The sequence below is a fragment of the Lissotriton helveticus genome, chromosome 2_1 (genome assembly GCF_964261635.1).
Source record: "Lissotriton helveticus chromosome 2_1, aLisHel1.1, whole genome shotgun sequence".
In the NCBI taxonomy this organism is placed as follows: Eukaryota; Metazoa; Chordata; class Amphibia; order Caudata; family Salamandridae; genus Lissotriton; species Lissotriton helveticus.
Genome location: NC_136059.1, coordinates 1,509,389,988 through 1,509,409,980, shown reverse-complemented (window position 1 = coordinate 1,509,409,980; position 19,993 = coordinate 1,509,389,988). Strand labels below are relative to the sequence as shown.

The 19,993-nt window shown below is 43.8% G+C and overlaps 1 protein-coding gene across 8 annotated transcripts in view; it reads right to left on the bottom strand.

Annotated features, from left to right (window-relative positions):
* SLC4A4 (solute carrier family 4 member 4) overlaps positions 1-19,993 on the bottom strand; it is an 893,491-nt gene that overhangs the window by 370,608 nt on the left and 502,890 nt on the right. For all 8 annotated transcript variants that reach the window (XM_078676409.1, XM_078676410.1, XM_078676411.1 and 5 more), the window contains exon 3: positions 10,272-10,457. In XM_078676409.1, the coding sequence (XP_078532535.1) occupies positions 10,272-10,457 (186 nt within the window). The remainder of the gene's footprint in view (positions 1-10,271; positions 10,458-19,993) is intronic.

Sequence of the window (19,993 nt, the reverse complement as noted above, 5' to 3'; positions counted from 1 at the left end):
TGAACTCAGCCAATGAAAGCGCAGCGCCGCGGGCCTTGTTTTCCTGCACATACCATGAACAGTACCTCGGGTTTTTTCAAGAAAGGACAACATACCATGGGACTCCACACCAGGCGCTGTCCCTGGACTAGACAGGTACTGATATGAACCCAGGAAGACAGAGAACGCTCATAATAATCCAAGCCTCACTGCAGTGTCCCATCTCTGGCCAGCCACGCAGAAACATCTAGTTTGGCCACTTTCCAGTGCTATTCGTTGCCGGTTTCACAGTGTGGTGCTTCCGTCCGTGTTTACGTTTCTCTCTCGTTCTTTTTGGCTAAAGCACTGCATTTCCCCCCCATGGTGGGTCACACTGCACCTTACCGGGTGGCCAGGGACGCTCTGTCCCGAGTTCAGGCGCCCCCCACTTTCTGTCAGCCCTTGACAGAGTCCAAATTTCGGGGGGGCTACTAAAACAGATTTGCCTCAGAATTAAGGCCGCGCTTGTGTTGTCCTCACAGCGAGGTCAGCCCACCAAGTGCAAACGGAACTACTCTTGGAAGGGTTTCAGCTTCATATTTATCGGTCCTGGCCTCAGCTCCCTGAAACAGTTTCCATTTCATGCGTGGAGGCGAGCATAAATCACAGTTTCTTTGCTGTGTCTTCCAAGGCCCTTTCCCCCGCACAAAAAACGTACTTTCTTCACTATGTGCTCTGAGAAGACTGGATAATTTTAAAACCACAGCGCTACACAGAAAGAAAATAAGACACACTAACTTTGTATCTTAAATCATCCTTTTGATCACAGCCCCCCCCCCCCTTTCCATTTCCCTGCCCATGATACTTTACTTCTGTATTAAGGGGCTCATTAGGATTGCGGTTTTTCCGCATCCTCTGGGCCGGCGGAAGCCACCGCCGGCCCGGAGGATGCGGAAAAACCGCAGCGGACCCACCAAAGACCCACCGCCACATTAGCATGGCTGGTGGGTCCTGGTTTCCGTCCGCAGCTTTTCCGCCGCGGTTGGCTTACAACCGCGGCGGAAAAGCTGTAATATGGTGACGGTGTCTCTCAGACACCGTCCACCATATTAGGATGCACAGAAAGAAATGCTTTTACACGGCGGATATTCCGCCGTGTAAAAGCATACGGTGCTTCACTGCGGGGGCCCGTTGCGGGCCCCCTGGGTGAAGGGGGGTGGGGGGTGCACATGGGGGGTACCTATGGTACCCCCCTGCATATGTATGCAGCAAGCGGCAGGCACCGCGCGGTGCCTGCTGCTTGCTGCATACATATGCAATGTATGCTTTTTTAACATTGCGGCGGGTGCAGCTTGAAGCTGCACCCGCCGCAATGTTAAATATCCAGGATGTGACCGCCAGGGTGGCGGTCACATCCTAATTTGCACGGAGGGACCGCCGCAGCCCATGCGGACGGTCCCTCCTACTCTAGGGTGGCGGACGGACGCAAGTCCGTCCGCCATCCTAATGAGCCCCTAAGTGTTTTTGGGGGTATACACGGAGTGCCTGTTTCACTGTTCCTACAGATGTCGCACCTCAAACCGTCCTTACCTATTTCTCTGTGGAAGGGCAAAGGAAAGAGGGTGTCGGTGGGGGGTAGTTCGTCCTTATGATTATTTTCATATTTTGAACATTTGAAAGAGCAGTAGCTGTATTTTCATTAATGGAGGTTTACACATGTTTTAAAACCAATTAAGTAACATCTGACATACTTCTAGTTTTATCTCATTTAGCAAATTTATAATTTTAGGCAGATTGAGATTGAACTTTCTACCAAGGATCACATCATTTTCAGTTAAGTGCTAAAGCTGGGCTTAGAAGCCAGGGCCCATACCTGTAGTTTAGCCTGTAAACCACATCCTCTCCCTACCTCTGAAGCTTAGTATCTCAAAATTGGGTATTCACCCTACTAAATGGAATGCTCTGTTGTGGAATGCCAAGGTCTAACCTCCCAGCATGGGTCCTGCCCCTTGCCATCATCTTGAATTAGAAATCTTGGTCTGCTCACTGAGGTCTAACCATAGATAGGATCAGTGCCGTCTTAACGCATGGGCACGCTGGGCAGTTGCTAGGGCGCCCCACGAAATTAGGGGACCATGCAGACCAGAATTTAACACTAATATTCCGTTAAACATTTTTATTCCTGTGAGTGCTTGTGTAGGCAGGGCACATTACAATTCTAAACAAAATGCAATGCAGTTCATGCTGCTATTCAAAGCAATCTGTGTTAGGCATTGACCAACGCAACAGGTACAGCAGATCAGGGCCTAGAGTAAGAAAACATTTCCACTGCACTTTGATGGTACATACAGTGATACTGAAAGAACATTCAGAAATAAAACCTGATCAAAAGGGATTAGACCATGCTGTGAGATAAAATCACACTGCACAAATACACCTGAAGGCACGCTAAAATGGGCCCTCTCGCTAGTGTGGTTACACGTGGCTGGTGGTGAGAACTAATGGACACTAAGGGCCTAATTATGATGGGCCGCCAAACCCATGTTGGCAGTGCGGCTACCGCCACTCCGGCAGTCCAACCCGTATTCCAAGTTGGATGGTCGGACCACCATGAGACACTGCTACTGCCAGGGATCGGCGATCCCTGGAAGTCTTGTTGCAGTCTGAGCCTCGCAATATGCTGGTGGGGCCGCTGCAGCACCGCCAAGCATATTACGAGTTTCCTCACCACCACAGTTTTCATGATGGTGAGCCTGCCGTGAAAAGTGTGGTGTTGAGAAAACAAAGAGGGCCCTACAGGGTCCCCTGTTGCCTCAAGGCCAGGGTATGAACATGTGACCCCCTGTCTGCATGCACTTCACAGTCCATGCCATGCAGGAATGCACTTTGGCGGTCCCAAGGGGATGCCTTGCTACGGAACACATATGAACCTGAACACAGCACCGCTGTGGGACCGCCAAAGCAGGACGGCTCGACTTAGATTCCAGTCGGAATACGGCGGGCGGTCTCAGTACGTGTGTGGCAGCGGGGTGCTGATGTTGCAGCCTGCTGCCACATTGCCAAACTCATAATTAGGCCTTAAAAATCGACTCTTTGATACAATGGAAAAGCAGATGTGGCATTGTTGTGCTTGTTTAGCATTTTAATGCTGCAGCTATTATAATTGTGCAGTTGTAACTGTAGAGCTGTAGTTGTAATTGTAGTGTTACAGCTCATGTAAATGCACACCAATAAACCACTTGCTGAGGGAATCTGATTGAGTGGGAGAGGTGTGGCGCCGCGGCCAGGGCGACTGACGCTGGAATCTGGGGATCAGGGTTCGATCCCCGGCTCCGGCGGCAGGTTAACCCAGCACCATGTGACTCTGGGCAATAGCTCGCTTAATCTTCCCGACGGCCCCCAGCGCCTAGAGACCCTTACGGGTGATTGTGCGCTTTACAAATGTGGATTATTATTATTATTATTTTGTACATGTTGTAAAAGCGATGTAGTCTTAATACTGTAATGCTATCGTTGTAATTATAAGTTTGAACTGTAGTGTTACATTTGCTAATCGAGCGGTGCGGCTGTTGTAAATGCAGCATTGTACTGTAGTGCTGCAGAGGAATAGTGCTGTAGTTGTGTTGTGCTGCATTTGTAGAGCTGTCATGCAGTGGTCTAGAGAATCAATTGTAGATTGGCATTTCAGGGTTCCAGATGTAGAGCTGCAGACCTGCCACTGCAGAACAGTAATGTTGGAGACATGCAACTGAAAAATTGTAGTGTTGTACATGTGTAACTCTTAAAGTAGCGCTGGAGTTATGGAGTTGTGTTGTTGTTCTGTAGATTTGTATCCTCGAGCTGGGCGGTTGTAGTGCGGTTATCGTAGAAAAGATGTGCAGTTGTAGAGTTGGCTCATTGTAAGTTGCTTGCCGTTTGGCAATTATCGAGTGCAGTAAGGCTGCAGTCGCGTAGATGTAGTGTTACAGAAGCAGAGTTGTGCAGGTGTGGTGTTGTAGAATTGCACTGGTGCAGTGGAAGCAATGCTGCACGCGCGCAGCAGTAGTTTGCAGTTCTGCATGTGTAGAGTTTTGCAGTTGTAGTGATCATCGATGGGAGGTGTGCTGCCATTTTATTCAGTAGCCTGACCAGTGCCTACGCGAATAAGACATTAAAATAACTTTGTATCTTGTTTGCTTTTTGGTACAAAAGGTACAAAACATACAGTGGCGGAAGATTTAGTTATCTGCCAAATTTTGAAAAACAAAGGATATTCTGGTACCTTTGAACCAGTAGCACATAAGTCTCACATTTAGAGTAGGGGCATTAGACATCCCAAATCTTGAATTAACTCAAATTAATCATGCTTTTTTACTCCCCTTTCCCCATGGGGATCATCAACTACTTCCTGATGGCACCTGTACATTGTAAGACTCTCTACACCCCCTCCTTGAACTCTTGCCTATTTTAACCCTTGGGTGACCAACAGCCTCTTTTGAAAATCTCCATAGGTGCTGGCACTTGTTGGCATGCACAAGAGAGAGTTAATGTCCTGATGAAGTGAACTCAATAACAGAAGGGGATCCAGGCAAAAAGGCTTACTTAAATAATCAATGCTAAGAAGAGAGCAATGGGAAAAAGTTAGCAAAGATACGAAGAACCATTTTAAATCCTGACCGCTCTCCTGGTTTTAAAATCTCACTAACTTCAACTGCTGTGATGTGAAGGCGCATGAAGGAGCACAGAAAAAAACTCATAGCTTTTGCATCTTGTACAGGGGGGGTCAAATGTTGGTCTGGACATTCAAGTGCAAAGATTCACTCTCAGGATATCAGGCAACACATTGAAATGCTACCCCTAACTGAATACGGACTCTGAATAACAGAGTGATTCGTGGGTAATGCGGATATTTGGAACAGGAGTCGTCAGAGCCAGGAGCAATGGAGTGGGTGTCATCAGAGAAAGGACATAACACCATTCGTGCTATTTAGGGTGGACGGTTTAATGACATTTTTTTCCTGTCCCTCACCACTAGGCAGTGAATGACAGGAATGACAGGAAAAAATAATAATTACCCCCACCCACACCCATGGAGAAAACTCCCAGGATGTGAGAGCCATTGTTTTTTTGTTTTTTTTAATAAAATTTAGATTTTTTGAGGGGGAAACTTTGGTGTAAGTCTGTCAAAACAGATGTTGAACATACACCGAACGTTTTGCCCAATGAAAGGAACCAACAGGATGGTGGTTCCTTTCAATGTACAGAGTTGTCCACTGGCAGGCAGGCAACTCTAAACTTGGGAGGTAGAGTACCCTTGGGATGGCAGATGTAATGTCCTTCGCCACCCCGATAGACATTACACTGTATTTGCCCAGAATCTCAGGATGGTGAAGAGAGACTGGTGTTGGATCTGGTTCCCAATGTTCCAAGGTCGGCAGGTCTAGCCACAAGGTCACATCTCCTCCCATGTTCTCTTCTGCTGGTTTGTAGTCAATCAGAAATTATATTGATGGGAAGAAGTCCACCGACATTAAAAACAAAAGGCGAAGAGCAGTTTTCCTACCATCCTGACAAGAGGTAGCTGTGCAGTAAGTAATTTACTGATACGAGGACATGTAATTGATGAGCATAGTTTGGAATATAAGAGTGAGCTTTCATGTGAGGCTGTACATCACAATATTGCAGTTGAAATACTAATTTGCTGATTTCTTGTTATCATAATATTGACTTTTATAAACTGTATGATGCATGATTTACCGCTGCTGCAATTACGTACGTTTTTTTTGCAGCTTCTTTTTTTATATTATTAATCTTGTGATAGTGCACAGTGGTATATTCTGTAATATGCACGATACAGTTTTTTTTTCAATTATGGGTGCTTTTTTTATTGTTAATGTTTGCTATGATTTTAATTAATCGTGAAAATCGAAGGAAAAATGAAACTACGCTATGATGACCTTGCTTTAGAGTCCATATTATTGTCATCTCAGAAGGTCGCAACTTCAATGGGAATATTGTGGAACTATGCCACAATCGAGCAAATAACGGCCACATCCGTATTCTTATGACTAAAAATATGCTAATAGTGGGTATCCCCATTCACAATATCTGCAAATATGATGTCCACGAACTAAGAGCAACTTTACTAAGCAAATTTGTGAATAATTAATATATATGTTCTAGACTGAGGTAAAAATACATTTCCAGTTGTGATGGAGTTTAGACCACGCCCTACAAGGAGCAGTGTTCCTGCTTTATAAAAGTACTACATTTTATTTCCTTCTAAAGTCACTTCACTACCATCAATAGCCGACCTCTCCAGCACGTGAGAAAATTAAGTTTTCTCTATAAATTCTAATGTTACAGGGATAGGTACCAATCTTTTAGCTAATTGATCAGAACTAGAATGTGAGGGTGGAAGAGAGAGCCTGGGCAGATGATGCAAGTACAAGGGATGCCAACGGCTGAGACAGTGAGGTACCTACTGTTGGTGAAAGGACAAAACACACTTTATGATTCTGCATCCTAAAAGATACACATCTGTTTGGCTTAAGAAATAACGAGCACTGTTGTATGTCAGTGCTGAGAAATAGAAAGAAAAGTAAAGCACACAGAATCTAAAAAGACATAATGTATTTCATGAACCTAGCAAATGGCATGTAAATGATCATGTGTTGGCAAAAATGCAATCAGTTGAATTACATTGCAAACCAGCATCTTAAAGTTAAGAAAGAAGAAAAACACTATCTCTACATTATCAATTTCTGAAGTTATTACAGTGCTATTATTTTTTTCTCCTCCAGTTTCTTAACCTTTGTTTTTGACTATACTTTGGCAGATAGGTCTGTAGTAATGGGCTTGACTCTTTAGGACTGCGAAAGTGTTCTCACCTCAATACAACTAAACCTTTTCGGCAGTGCCTCTTGGGTGGTTTACCAACAAGGAGAGGACACTTACATAAAGAGCCTATTTAGTTGCTAGCTTCATTGATTTTGTGCAATGAAGACAGCTGAAATGTACTTGCTACAAGAGAGATTACCTGACATGAAAGGCATTTTTAATCCCCAGGTATGATTCATGGCCATTCTCCGAAAGCCCACTAACAACACGGATCACGCCCAGGAGGGACTGCAGTTAAAGTAATGGCTGTTGGTGACAAAGGATAAGGCGGGTCTGTCGGGACTGCACACCATGACCACACAGGAAATGGGCAGACGGGATTGAACTGGTACTCCATATCAAAATATGTGCTTTTTTGTTAAAAAGGTGACAAACGTTGGTGGAACATCTGACACCTCAGAATATGGAGTCCTACTTTGGCACTCGAAGGCCAGTGCCATGCCATATTCCCCTGAATAGCGACACAGGTCGGTAGGTCTAGTTAGTAGACCATTCCTCCTCCCATGCTCCCTTATGCTGGTTTGTAGTCAATCAGGAATGTTATTGACGGGAAGAAGTTCACCAGGCATTAAACACAATAGTGGAAGATGTAGGATAGGGGCGTCAAGTAACCCACTCTAAGCTTCCACCCAAGTTAGATTGTCGGTTATAAAGATTCTACATTTTTCAAGTCCTCCACCAAGATAGGTGCTCTTCCAAGCACTGTAATATGTTCCTACTCACATGGGCCAATGACAGCCCTACAGACACCAAAGGGTAAAACAAATGTAACTGAAGGCTAACAAGGGAAGTAACGGAGCAGTTTCCCTATCTGCCTGGCAAGAAGTAGCTGTGCATGTATATGAAGCGGCATCTTGTAGGCATAGTGGAAATGCACAAGAAGCAACAGAGGGGCATGTCGTCTGCAGCCCAATTCCAAATGGACATTGAGAAGCAGGGCACGCTCCATGATCTTAAATATATTTGGAGTCTCTGTAAAGAGGTGGGCGGGGAGGCAGAGTGTTGAAGCCAACGGACATTTATTCTAAAGGCATAGAGGCCGACATTCTAAGGATGGACAAAGGAGGGCATGTATTGACCATTTCACAGTTTACCGAATACTCAGGTTACATGTTTTCGTTGGTATTTAAGTTGTTGAAGGTATACAACACATATAAGAGTCCGTGTTCATGCATCGCCTGATAAGATCCCAGCTGGTGCTGCTTGATGCTCAGGGGCCACAGCATCTGGGTATTGGAAAGGGCTTTCCGCCAAATTAGTGTCGGAATAAGTAATTTACAGATATGGAGACAAATAATGGATGAGCATACTTCTTAATGTAAGAGTGTAGCTTTCATTTGAGGCTGTATGTCACAATTTCGCTGTTTTAATATCGACCTGCTGATATATTGCAACCATAATATTGAACAAATTAAAGTCAAAGTAGATTTATTATTATAAACTGTGCCATTTGGAGATAATATTATTGTCATATCGGCAGGTCGCTATTTCAATGGTGAAATTGTGGACCCATACCCCATGTGACAAAGTATGACCACAACCTAAACCTTATGGTAAAAAAGATGCTGACGGTGGGGAGAACCACACACAACATCTGCAAATATGATACCTGCAACTTAAGGCCAAATGTACTAAGCACGTTTGTAAAGAATGAATACACTTGCCCGAGACTGAGATCAAAATAGATTTACAGTTGTAATGGAGCGCGGATCCGACACTACAAGGAGCAGTGTTTCCGGTTTAATAAAAGTACTAGTTTCAGAGGCAGTTCACTCTAAGAACTACTAACCTCTCCAGCACATGAGCAAGCAAAGTTTTGGCCACAAATTCTCAAGTCACGGGGATGGGTGCCAATCTTTTAGTTGGCTGATCAGGGTAAGAATTTGAATGTACACAAAGATAGGGATCAAAGCATTAATGCCTGCACCAGTCCTCACCTCCCAAACAGTAATGTTCAATGAGAAAAGGTGCATACGGGCTTAGGACACAACCCCCTATGTCCCAAATAGAGTAGGAAGAGAAAAACAGATCCCTTGATCACTCTAAGACAATATAAACACAACAGCCTTTAGAATTTAAATGTACAGACAGAGAACCAACGGGGATGATGCAGAAACAAGTGCTATCAATGGCCGAGGCATCGATGCGCCTACTGTTGGTTGAAGGACAAAGTACCCTTCATGATTCTGCATCTCAAAAGGTACACTAGGCCATGGGCTAGTTAACAAGTGATGAAAATGTTGTTAACACACGAGTCTCTGCTATCTGTTTGACTAAAGAAATAAAGAGCACTGTTTCTTGACAGAGGAGAGAAGTAGAGAGAAAAGGAACTTATTGCACGAAGAAAGACTCTTTCATGAACCTAGCAAATGTCATGTAAACGATCGCGGAGACGTGCCATTTGCGCAAAAATACAAAGATATGAATTACATTGCAAATTGGCAACTTAAAGAAGATGAAGAAAAATCCTATCCCTCCTTTATCAATATCTTAAGTTAATAAAGTGCTGCTATTTTTTCTCCCCCAGTTTCTAACCTTTGTTATTGATTATATTTAGGAAGATAAGTCTATAATAATGGCTTGACTCTTTAGGGACTTCAAAAGTGTTCTCAGTTCAATACCTTGGAAGCTTTGCTGCAGTGCATTGTGGATGCTTTACCGACAAGCAGAGAACACTTGCATAAAGAGATTATTTAGTTATTAGCTTCGTTATTTCATGCCATAAAGACAGCTGGCATGTGCTACAGGAGAGATTACCTGACCTGAAATGCATTTTTAATCCCCAGGTATGATTCATCGCTGTTCTCTGAAAACCGACTAACAACACTCATCACGCCCAGGGGGACAGCAGTTAAGATAATGGAAGTTGCCGACAAAGGATAAGATGGGCCTGTATGATCTGCACATCATGAACACAACAAACGGGCAGGCTGGATTAAACTGGTAGTCAATATCTGTCTTCAAAGTATGTGTTTTTTTGTTCTATCAGTGGATTTAGCCAGGTGGAACATCTGACGCCTCAGACTATGGTGTCCTGCGTTGCTCCATAAGGGACCGGTGCCATGTCTTATTTCCAGGAAATCCACATAGAATACATTTCCAGACAATCTGAATGTGAATCACTAATATAGTGAGTGATTGACCTGAAAACCTGGCAAGGACACAGACAGAGTTGGACCCTCCAGCCTTATAATTATATGTCTTTTTCCTGATCAGAGTTTCTGTTCAGTACCGAACTAACCATGGTAAAAAACCAGCAATAGCCATTTGTTGACTCGTTTCATGAGCTCCAATGATGAATCACAACTCAAAGAGAAACACCACATATTACTGGCTGAATTGGATCCCTATCGAGAGATGAAATTGGACAATAAAAGAGACCAAAACCTCTAAGGATGGAACGTGTGCCTGTCAGGACGAAAAAGTGTACTCACTGAGGGGTTTGAGGATGCTGGCACTTGTGTCGTCTGCATTTTCTGTGTCAGATTTCTCAACATCTGAATTGTTATCGGAGTTTTTTTCACGCTCTTTTTTATCCTTGTGGCCAGCCTTCCGTCTGTGACGTCTCCGACGCCTGTAACTCTTCGGCACGTGGACTCCAATGTAGACAGTGTGATGACCTACGAGCATACCAAAAGCGGTTATTAGAAACGTGAAACAATCTTCATTTTTCATCAACATGCACCACCATCCCGCCCCTGCAGCAGACTTTTCAGCACATGTTCTGGACGTGTCCCACACTGCAACACTATTGGCAGTATGTCCACGATACCCTCAGATTAATCAGCACTATCCCAGGGATCAACACATGGGAGGTATGCACACGGGTGTTTCGGAGGCGAAAAATAGATAAGGTACAGCTACGCTTCACGTCCCTGCTATTACTCCTAGCATTGAGCGCCATAGCCATGCATTGGAGAACTCCAGGTGGGCCCTCGGTGGAAGGTTGGGCGGGAGCCATTAAAAATGGTGCGCGGCAGAAGAAGATGCGATCCGGGAAGAGGAAACGAAGGGCACCAGTAAGCACCACAAATCTATGGAATGGGCGCAATCCTATACCAGATCACCCAGCACACCAAGCGTGTGGAACCCTCAGAGACCCCTAATACCCAACAGACATCTATCACGCCAACCCCGCCAGCCAGCAGCTCTGCCATGCGAGTACGCTTGTCTATCGAAGACACTCCCCTAGGAACTACGCCACCAAATACAGCCCATGAACCTGTGATGTAAACTAGGCAATTCCCCAACCCCCCCCCCCCCCCCCCCTCCGCACCACAGCAAGATGGTTTCTAGAACAGCAACGCACGCTGTCATGGAGGACCTACTGACCCCTCCCGTCTGCGCTCACTCCTCCCATCATGCTTCCCTACTGATCCCCCATTAATACCCCAGTTTAGCACTCAGATGTTTAGTTCTGGATTCAACTCCGGTACCTAACCACCACCAGAGAGGGACTGAGAACACGGCCACACACTAGCAAAGTAAGTTCATAATACTCATGGTGACAGAGAATAGACTAAGCCCCGTCACCTCGTCTCAGCAGGCTAGGAAAACCCAGCACACCCCAGCCTCACATCATCACCCAGGCACTATGTAGGAACTACAATGACTCGTTAACACAATTGCGAGAGACTGCAGCTGTAAATGTGCATTGGTCTAGCCTATAATACCTTTGTATGCCTAAGTATGTATCTCAAGATTAAAGCCATTGCCAATGTTTAACTGTATCGAATATGTTAAAAAAATTATTAAAAACATTTAAACAAACATACACCACCATCCCTCGTCAATCTGGCCCCAGGAGCTAAGAGCACCACCAACAACACTGAGAAAAGTGAGTGACCAGGCATGAGCATTGTCATTATCATCATTGTTAGCGTATTTCAGTTAAAGTCAACAATAAAAACAAAGAAAATAAATACGAAAACATTGCATTCAAAGTTATACATCAACATCAGCAAAACACTTCTATTTTGAAAGCTTATCTTGAAGGTCAGATCTTAATTTGATAGCCTTAATTATAGAGCGGATCACCACAAAATAAACAAATGTGGAGGGTAAGAGTTGTAAGCACAATAAAGCTACCGTATATCTTTGAAAAATTCCAATAATCGAATGAGATGTATTTATGTGGCAGGCCTTCAAATTTGCAGAAAAACATCAAATGCGACATTGTTTGCACCGAGAATTTGTCACAAAGGCGAAATGAACACCTAGGGTAGACTGGGCCGGACTGGCCAGGCAGGGCTTCGGGCACTTCCCCAAGAGGCTGGAGGGGTGGGGGACAGTGGTTTTTTTTTTTTACTGGGGGATAGTTTTGCATCAGTACTGCAATATAGGCCCCCAGTAAAAAAGCGGCAGTGCTTCACACCTGCACCTACCCCCTGCAGGGCTGGTCCGACCAAATTGCCAGTGTTGCTTTGGTTTCCCAGTCCGGCCCTGAAGGTAGACGTCCACCCTCGAAAGAAAGCCAACCCAAATAAATATATTTCTTAACTGCCCGATTCTGTGTGGATAGTACCTTCAGCTCCACTATTACGAGTGTGAATCCTGACTGTATTTGGTAATGTATGAACAGCGCATTGCTAGATTATCAAATCTGCCAATCAATCTCTCTCAATCTTCTCTTGGAATGATCATCTTTCATATCTCAGTTAAACTCCGCTACCAAATACCATGGTCAGATGCGTAATGCCTGTGACTACCAATAGACACCTAGGAAGAGTAATCGAGACTGACCCGCATTCATTGCTGCTCAAACCATAAAGTAGACATCAGAGAACATACAACAGTGGCTCGCATAACGCCCATTCCCATACTCCAATGTTGTGAAGTACATACCAGACACATGTTGACAGGTTGTTGGTACATACATGAATGGCAGTAGTGTTTACTCTCACACGTTTCCCTACAACCTTGCTAAGGCACATCTACACACCAGAGGTGATAATAGCCAGTGGGCCTCATTTAGAGCTAGAAGGGAGCTGATAATCTTCCAATTTCGGAGGAATTAAATACTTAGTGCAACGAACCGACTGAATTTGCTATAGGATAAGGATATTAATGTGTAGAAAATTAATCAAGTTGATTACACTCTATGGGCCAGATGTACGACCCTTTTTAGCGGTAGCAAATGGAAACCGGCCTGTTTGCAACTGTTAAAAAGGGCTGTGGTATGATTAAAACATTTTGAGAGTCAGCAACCTATTTTCCGACTCGCAAAATAGGGTTTGCATGTTGAATTTAGGAAGGGGCGTGCCTAGGGTATCCTTTCCTAATAGCGAGTCGCACTGGTATGCATGATTGTTTTGTGATACTTCAAATATGTGGTAAGCCAGTCGTAAACGGGAAGTGGTACCCAGGAGACCCCTTCTGTGAATGTACGCCAAAACAATTTTAAAGAGCAGGCAGTGGTCCCATGGCCCACTGCCTGCCCTTAAAAAATGAAAAGAAAAACGTTATTTTTTTCTTTTCAACACTTCCTGATTTCCTTTAAGGAAAACGGGCCGCATTTGGAAAAAAAAGTTGCTTTATTCAAAAAAGCAATCACAGACATGGTGGTCTGCTGTCCCCAGCAGGCTACCATGCCTGTGATATGTGAGATTCATAAGGGGTCGCAAATCGCGACCTACCTCATCAATGAGGTAGGTCTTTAGTGACCCCATTAGGAATTGCAAAAAGTGTTGGAGACACTGTTGTACATTCCATTCCAACAGAACGGTTGTACATCTGGCGCTATATTTAGAGTTTCCTCCAGCAATTAGAGTATTTTCAATTGCTCCAAACTCCAAATGAGGCCCAGAGCTTCTGCCATACACACAGAAGACTAAGAAACTTCCCATAAAGGCTATAGTTTCAATCACTACCTTCTTTTTCATCCACACAAAATGTCATTTACTTCACATATTTGTAACTCAAATGCATGTATCAGTGCAGCAAACAAAATGCATCAGGAGCACAACTCGGTCTTTCACATATGAATTGTACACTACTCTTGTAGCCAACATGATAGACACTCGCATCTATGGCACCACCACTGATAATAATACTATCCGTCCATGGGTACCCATCAGAGCAGTGTCGGGCCCGACACACAGGCAGATGCAATATTGTGCAAAACAGTATTTTCTCTAAACTTAGCGAGGGTTCCAGGATTCGGCGATAATTCTTCCTTGCACAACAAGAGCTCGTCATATCCTTTGGTGACATTCAAGCAGTTTAGTAACCTACAACAAATACAATGGATTCAAGGGTGACCCCCTTTTGGTCATTAAGGATGGGAACAATTTGTGCCCACAAGCAGAAGGGGTATTTTTCCATGTTTTCCCTCTGAGGAGAAATGAAAGTTGCTCATAGAAATATTTGCTTCCTACAGGAGGAATCTGTCCATGTCTCAGTTGCCCTGGATTGTCAAAGAGCTGCTTTTGCAGCTACCCTACACAGTAATTAATGCACTCGGAAAGAGTATTAACCCCATCATAGGTTTCACTTTCAAGCACCGCATTACAATGCCGGCGGTCAAAAGTGAAACCAGCCGATCATTCTGGTTGGATTCTCACGGGCTGAAGGAGCCTAAGTCGGAGGCCTCATCGTAATCACTAAGGGCAGCGTTTTCGCCCTCGGAATTGTGAAGTTGGTTTCGGACAGGTTTTCCATGTCGGGCTATCCGACATGGGAAGCCAGTTAGAAAGTGACTTTGGGGGCCCCCCTAGAGGGGCCCCCATTCCTCCACAGCCCCCAGTTGGGGACCTATGGTGCCCCCCGTTAATCCCTGCACCATGTGGCAGGCACCTTGAGGTGCCTGCCACACAGTGCAGGTATTAACAGAAACTCCCATTTCACTGTGGGAGCTTGTGCTGCGGCTGGTTTACGGCCGCAGCACAAGCTCCCATAGAGAAATGGGAGTATGCGACCGCACCATGTGAGGTAGCATTGTAATAGCGGTGTCAGGAGGACGTGATTCCGCCCAACATCGTAATCAGGCCATTAGTGTCTCATTCTCTTGAGACATATAAAGTCCGGCACAGTGCCCTTAGTTAATAGTCTTGGAGGTGTGCAGATGTCAAATGCCTGCCCAATGAAATTATGATAGAAGTGCCCACCAGACACTATGGAGAGATCGTAATAGGCAGCCGCGGTCGGTAGTAGGAGATTCTGCAGGGCGGTGACGTGGGGAGGGGGAGGGGCAGGGTGGGGAGGTAGTAATGTGTGGATTACGGACTTTAGCAGGTAAGTAAACATATAAATAAATAAAACTAATTTCGTTGCGTGCACTGCATCACCAAATGCGATGCAGTGCGCGCAACGAAATTCGTTTTATTTAATTATATGTCTACTTACCTGTTAAACTCCGTAATCCCTACATTACTACCCCCCACCCTGCCCCTCCCCCTCCCCACATCACCGCTCTGCAGAAACTCCTACTACCGACCGCGGCTGGTAATAGGGTATGAAAGAAAGCAATGTCGAAATTGAGAGAGCACACCAAACTCCTTTGCTTAAGTTTGAAAAATGTGAGGTAAGTATTTACCTTCCATTTATGTTAATTTTCAAAATTATTTACAAAACAATGTTAAAAAAAGTGGAGGAAAGCATCTAGTTCTAATATACCACATGTCCAGTTTCATGGCCTAACACATCTAAACAAATGTGGAAAACATTTTCTCCCAGTGGTGATACAAAGTAGACCTGGATGTGATATGTGCCTTCAGGGACAATTATTGTTGGTTCTTTTGGTGCTGATAAAAGTGGAATGCAAATAATTCCTAGTAGGTCTTCAGGGCTGGGCACAGATGTGCTGAGGTAATCTTACCCTATATGGATTTTAACATGGAGGTAGTCTGAACAAGCATTTGCAATGCAATAGGTCTCACATTACTGAAAGTTTGAGCTATTGGTGCTGCATTAATATATGCAATGCTAATAGGTCAAACTTTCAGTAATGCGAGACCTATTGCATTCCAAATGCTTGTTTAATCTTGATTTTACGGATGGGATCCCATGACGTTCTTCAGCAAGCCAGTGGCCTGTAGAAAGGGGCCTAAATGTTCACTCTCCAGATAACGACATGGATGGACACTGTGTTTGCGCATGACGTGAGGGGAGAAGGTGTGAGCAAGGAGTCAAGAGATGGCCAACCAAAAGAATCAATTGATGATGTCCGCTGGGAAGAATCCAAGCACCGATAAGCGGGACAGATGAACAATAGTAACGAAACAGAGAAAAAGAATTTTTAAAAGTAGCCTAACTGGCCAAACAAACATGGTGGGCGTGTCTAAAGTCCCCAAAAACCCATACACCCAATACAGCATACCTCGGAGAGCAGCGCATGCGCTGCCCAGGCACGACCAAAAAACGGACTACGTGTGCAACCTTTGAAAAGTATCTTATTAGAGGTTAATGTTAGTCGGATAATCAGAGTAGATTGCAAATAAAAAAGAATCAGGAACTTCCTCAAATATTGCCATAAAGAAAGCTGCCGGAAAAATCCCAATTTGAAATCTAACCATGGAGGGCTTGGACAATGCACATGCTGCATTAAAGGTGCAGATAAGGGACCAATACCAGCATCCACGTCCACAGAATGGGGGTTTCTTCTGCCAAGAACATGTAGTCTGTGGAGGGCCTTACTAACCTAGAGTCACTTGAGTTAGCGTTAACCCTACTGGAAACACATGGTTGCACATGATCCCACATTACCAGAGAGCTGCCTGCACCAGGATCTTCCCTCGGATGAAGCAAAAAGGATGCTGCTTCCTCTTCAGAGAGGAAGACTTGGGCACGATTCTCCTGGAAAAGTCCCTTGCTACGTTGCATGAGTAAGAGAAACAACTGATGGGTAGAACTGTCATCATGTTGTCAGGAGGGCAACATAGAGAGAGCTTTTTTTGTTCTCTGACACTCTTAAGCAGAATTAGTTTGTGTTCAGTATGGCATTGGTGACCACAGGGTTAAGGCTCTGCAACCCCTTTTCTTGAGATTGTTTCTGAACTATTTTAAGAATTATAACAAGGATCAGATTGAGGGGCAGGCTTGTGTTCCAAAAGAGAGCATCACAAGCAAATGTGCCAAGAAACAGGAATGCAAAGAATGCAAAAAAGATGGAAAGGAGACTTTGAAAAGATAATCAATAGAGAAAAACATAAGCCAGAGCCCCAAGTCAATAATAGCTTGAAAAAAAGTATTACAGCAAAACAAACTGTTGAAAACCTAGCAACGATCATAAAAATAGTAACCAGGCTTTCTTTTGTCAAAGGGTTACATTTGAAAAGAGAACAGATCCTCACGAGTGAAGTGATCGCATATATCATATGAGGCAGACCTATGCAGAGAAATTAAGGGGTTGATTTAGAGATCGGCAGATAGGGTCCACCAAACTCACGGTCCATGTAGAAGCTGATGGACTAAAAGTATGTTGATGAGGGGGCTCACTCTGGCTTTGTCACCAACATACTCCTTCAACGGCCCGACAGAGTACAGGCGGTCAGATATCCATCCGACCAACTGCCCTGGTAGTAAAGTACAGTAAAACATTTTTTTACCTCTGTACACCATGGTAGAAAACTCCCAATTTTGGGGGTTATTCGTTTTTTATTTTGCAAAAAACAACTCCCGCTTGGGGAGTTTGTTTTTGAAAAATGAAAAACTGTAAAAGTTCAAGGAGCAGCCATCTTGTTAGACAGAACTACCCGAAAACTTTCTACAATATGTACAGGAACTACCGTCCCCGTGGTTTCTGTCAATGTTAAGAATAGTCTGCGCACTGATAGGGCAACTCTGGATTTAGCAGACAGGACCCTCGGGATGGGGGGCAATGCCTTCCTCCGCCCCAACAGAGTAACCTCAGTCTACCAAACTCTAAATCAACCATTCAATCGGTCACCAAGGCACTCAGAGAAGATTACAAGCCGGAAGCGATCAGCATATGGAAATGAATATGCTAAGTGTTTTTTTATAGTATTTCTTATATCTTGATATTGCACTCCATTAGAGATTGCCTTGCAAGCCCAATGCTAAATGTCGTAGATCATTATTATGTTCCTAAAATAATGTCAGAATTTGTGACACAGTAGCATATATTGTAATAGAAGTTTGGCATTTCTGTTGTTTAAGTTTCCTTCAAAGTTCGGCGCATTTATTGTCTGACCTGGGATTGCTTGCTTTCAGTTCAGTTCATGCGTCTTTATTTCGAATATTTCATCATAAAAGACACACACGTACAATAGCATCATCAAGTATTACACAACCAATGATTTAAAAGAATAGTTACATAGCACAAATATATACACATGATACAGTTTATAAGCCAGTAAAATAAGGATGTTGCTACCATGAACCAATACTTCATTAAAATAGTATTTAAAAATGGGTCTATGAAATCAATTAAAATAGAAACAGCACACCGAATAATAAACCCAGTCAACCTCTAGCCAGAAGAGTGGTCCTAATAGTCCACATCCCCCCCAGGAATTTTGCTACTGCTATTACAATGCATTCCCTAGTGTCAGTCCTAAGAATCCTTAGGGCTTGCAGCCCTACCCGAGTGCCGCTGTTTTGGCAAATAGGTTTAAGCCATTTTTTATGGGGGGCTGCATAGCCAGGACATGCAAAAGATATATGACCAATAGACTCCCTCTGATCCGCGCACAGGAAACAAAATTCATCCCCCTGGTCTACCCAATTTTTTGTGAACATTCTTATGGGCAGGGATCCGACCCTAAGCTGGTAATATAGCTTTCTATCACTCGTCTTAGTGATGATATCCCAGTAATCTTCTAGGGACGGTTCAAACTTGTGTTCTAAGAACATTGCTTGCTTTCAGTGCACGCTCATTGCTCAGCCGAATCAGACCGCGCCCTTTCTGTTGTTCTTTGAGTAAGAAAGAAACATTGCAATTGTAAGCCTTGAAAGAGGCTATTGTGCCGCCATGCTTTTCAGGTTTGATGAAATAGGAGTCATGGCCGCCGGGGGGCCCCCAGAGAAAGCTCTTTTCATGAGCATTGTACCTGCATTGATCTTCGTTTTCACCAAGTTGATTTTATCATTTGAAAACGTCACAACATGAAAGGCTTGTGCAATCATGTCACCCTGTCAGAGACATACAGGAGAGACAGTGTTGCCCTTTACATACGTTGAGGCTGGGACAACATGTCTAAAACAAACGCTGCACCTTGATCGGCAATAAATCAAGCATTAATTCTAATTATCACTGCCATCCGGAGTTTATTCTGACGTCAGGCAATGTTCATTCATCTCATAATTAGAAATGATTATCCCATATAATACTCGTACCCACACATGGCATATGGCAGATAAATGAACATAAGGAAGATTACTGATAAGGCATAAAACTCATTAAACCAATGTCATTCGCCAATGTCAACCCATTGTCAAGCATTAACATCCGCATTTCATGGCACAAATAACAATATAGGAAAAACAATGGGACAAATAAAACCGCAATTTGTAGTGAACGTAATAATCAATGAGGGTTATCATTTTCTGCGGCTCCATTCCATTCAATTCTTTCCGCATAATGTTTTTTACAAATGAAGGGCCCCACTCATATACAGTCATTTACTCCTGTTTCAAGTCAAGGTCTTTCGAATTCCCTAAAAATGGTAGTGAACTTTCTACAAGGCCAATAGGCCTGATTCACAAAGATAAACGTACACTTTTATGTAAGTTTACACTTGCTCTAGTAACTTTACTACTGTTTTGGTATTCACAAACTACGAGTGTAATTTTACTATTAGTAATTTTACCAGTAGTAAAATTCCACGCACAGTTCGTGAATCAGAAAAAGTAGTAAAGTTACTACAAGTGTAAACTTACAGAAAAGTGTCATTCCAAGGGATTCACCTCTTTGGGGCAGAATCGACAATTTATTTAAGAAAAAGTCATGTGATCATAACAGTTAATGGAATGTGGCTTGCTGAAGGTTTTAACTTCCCCAGACTTGAAGAAGACTTTTCGTCAGTCATCCAGAAGACAGCAAGTAATGGCAGGGACAAGGAAAGGGATTTAGGGTAATATCCAGATTACGCTGTGGCCATCTCTATTAATCCCAGTCCTAACTGTCCGCATCCCTTTCTTGACAACCCATCCGCCTTACTTTTGACCTGTCTGGTCTTCACAACCAGGTTGGAATGTT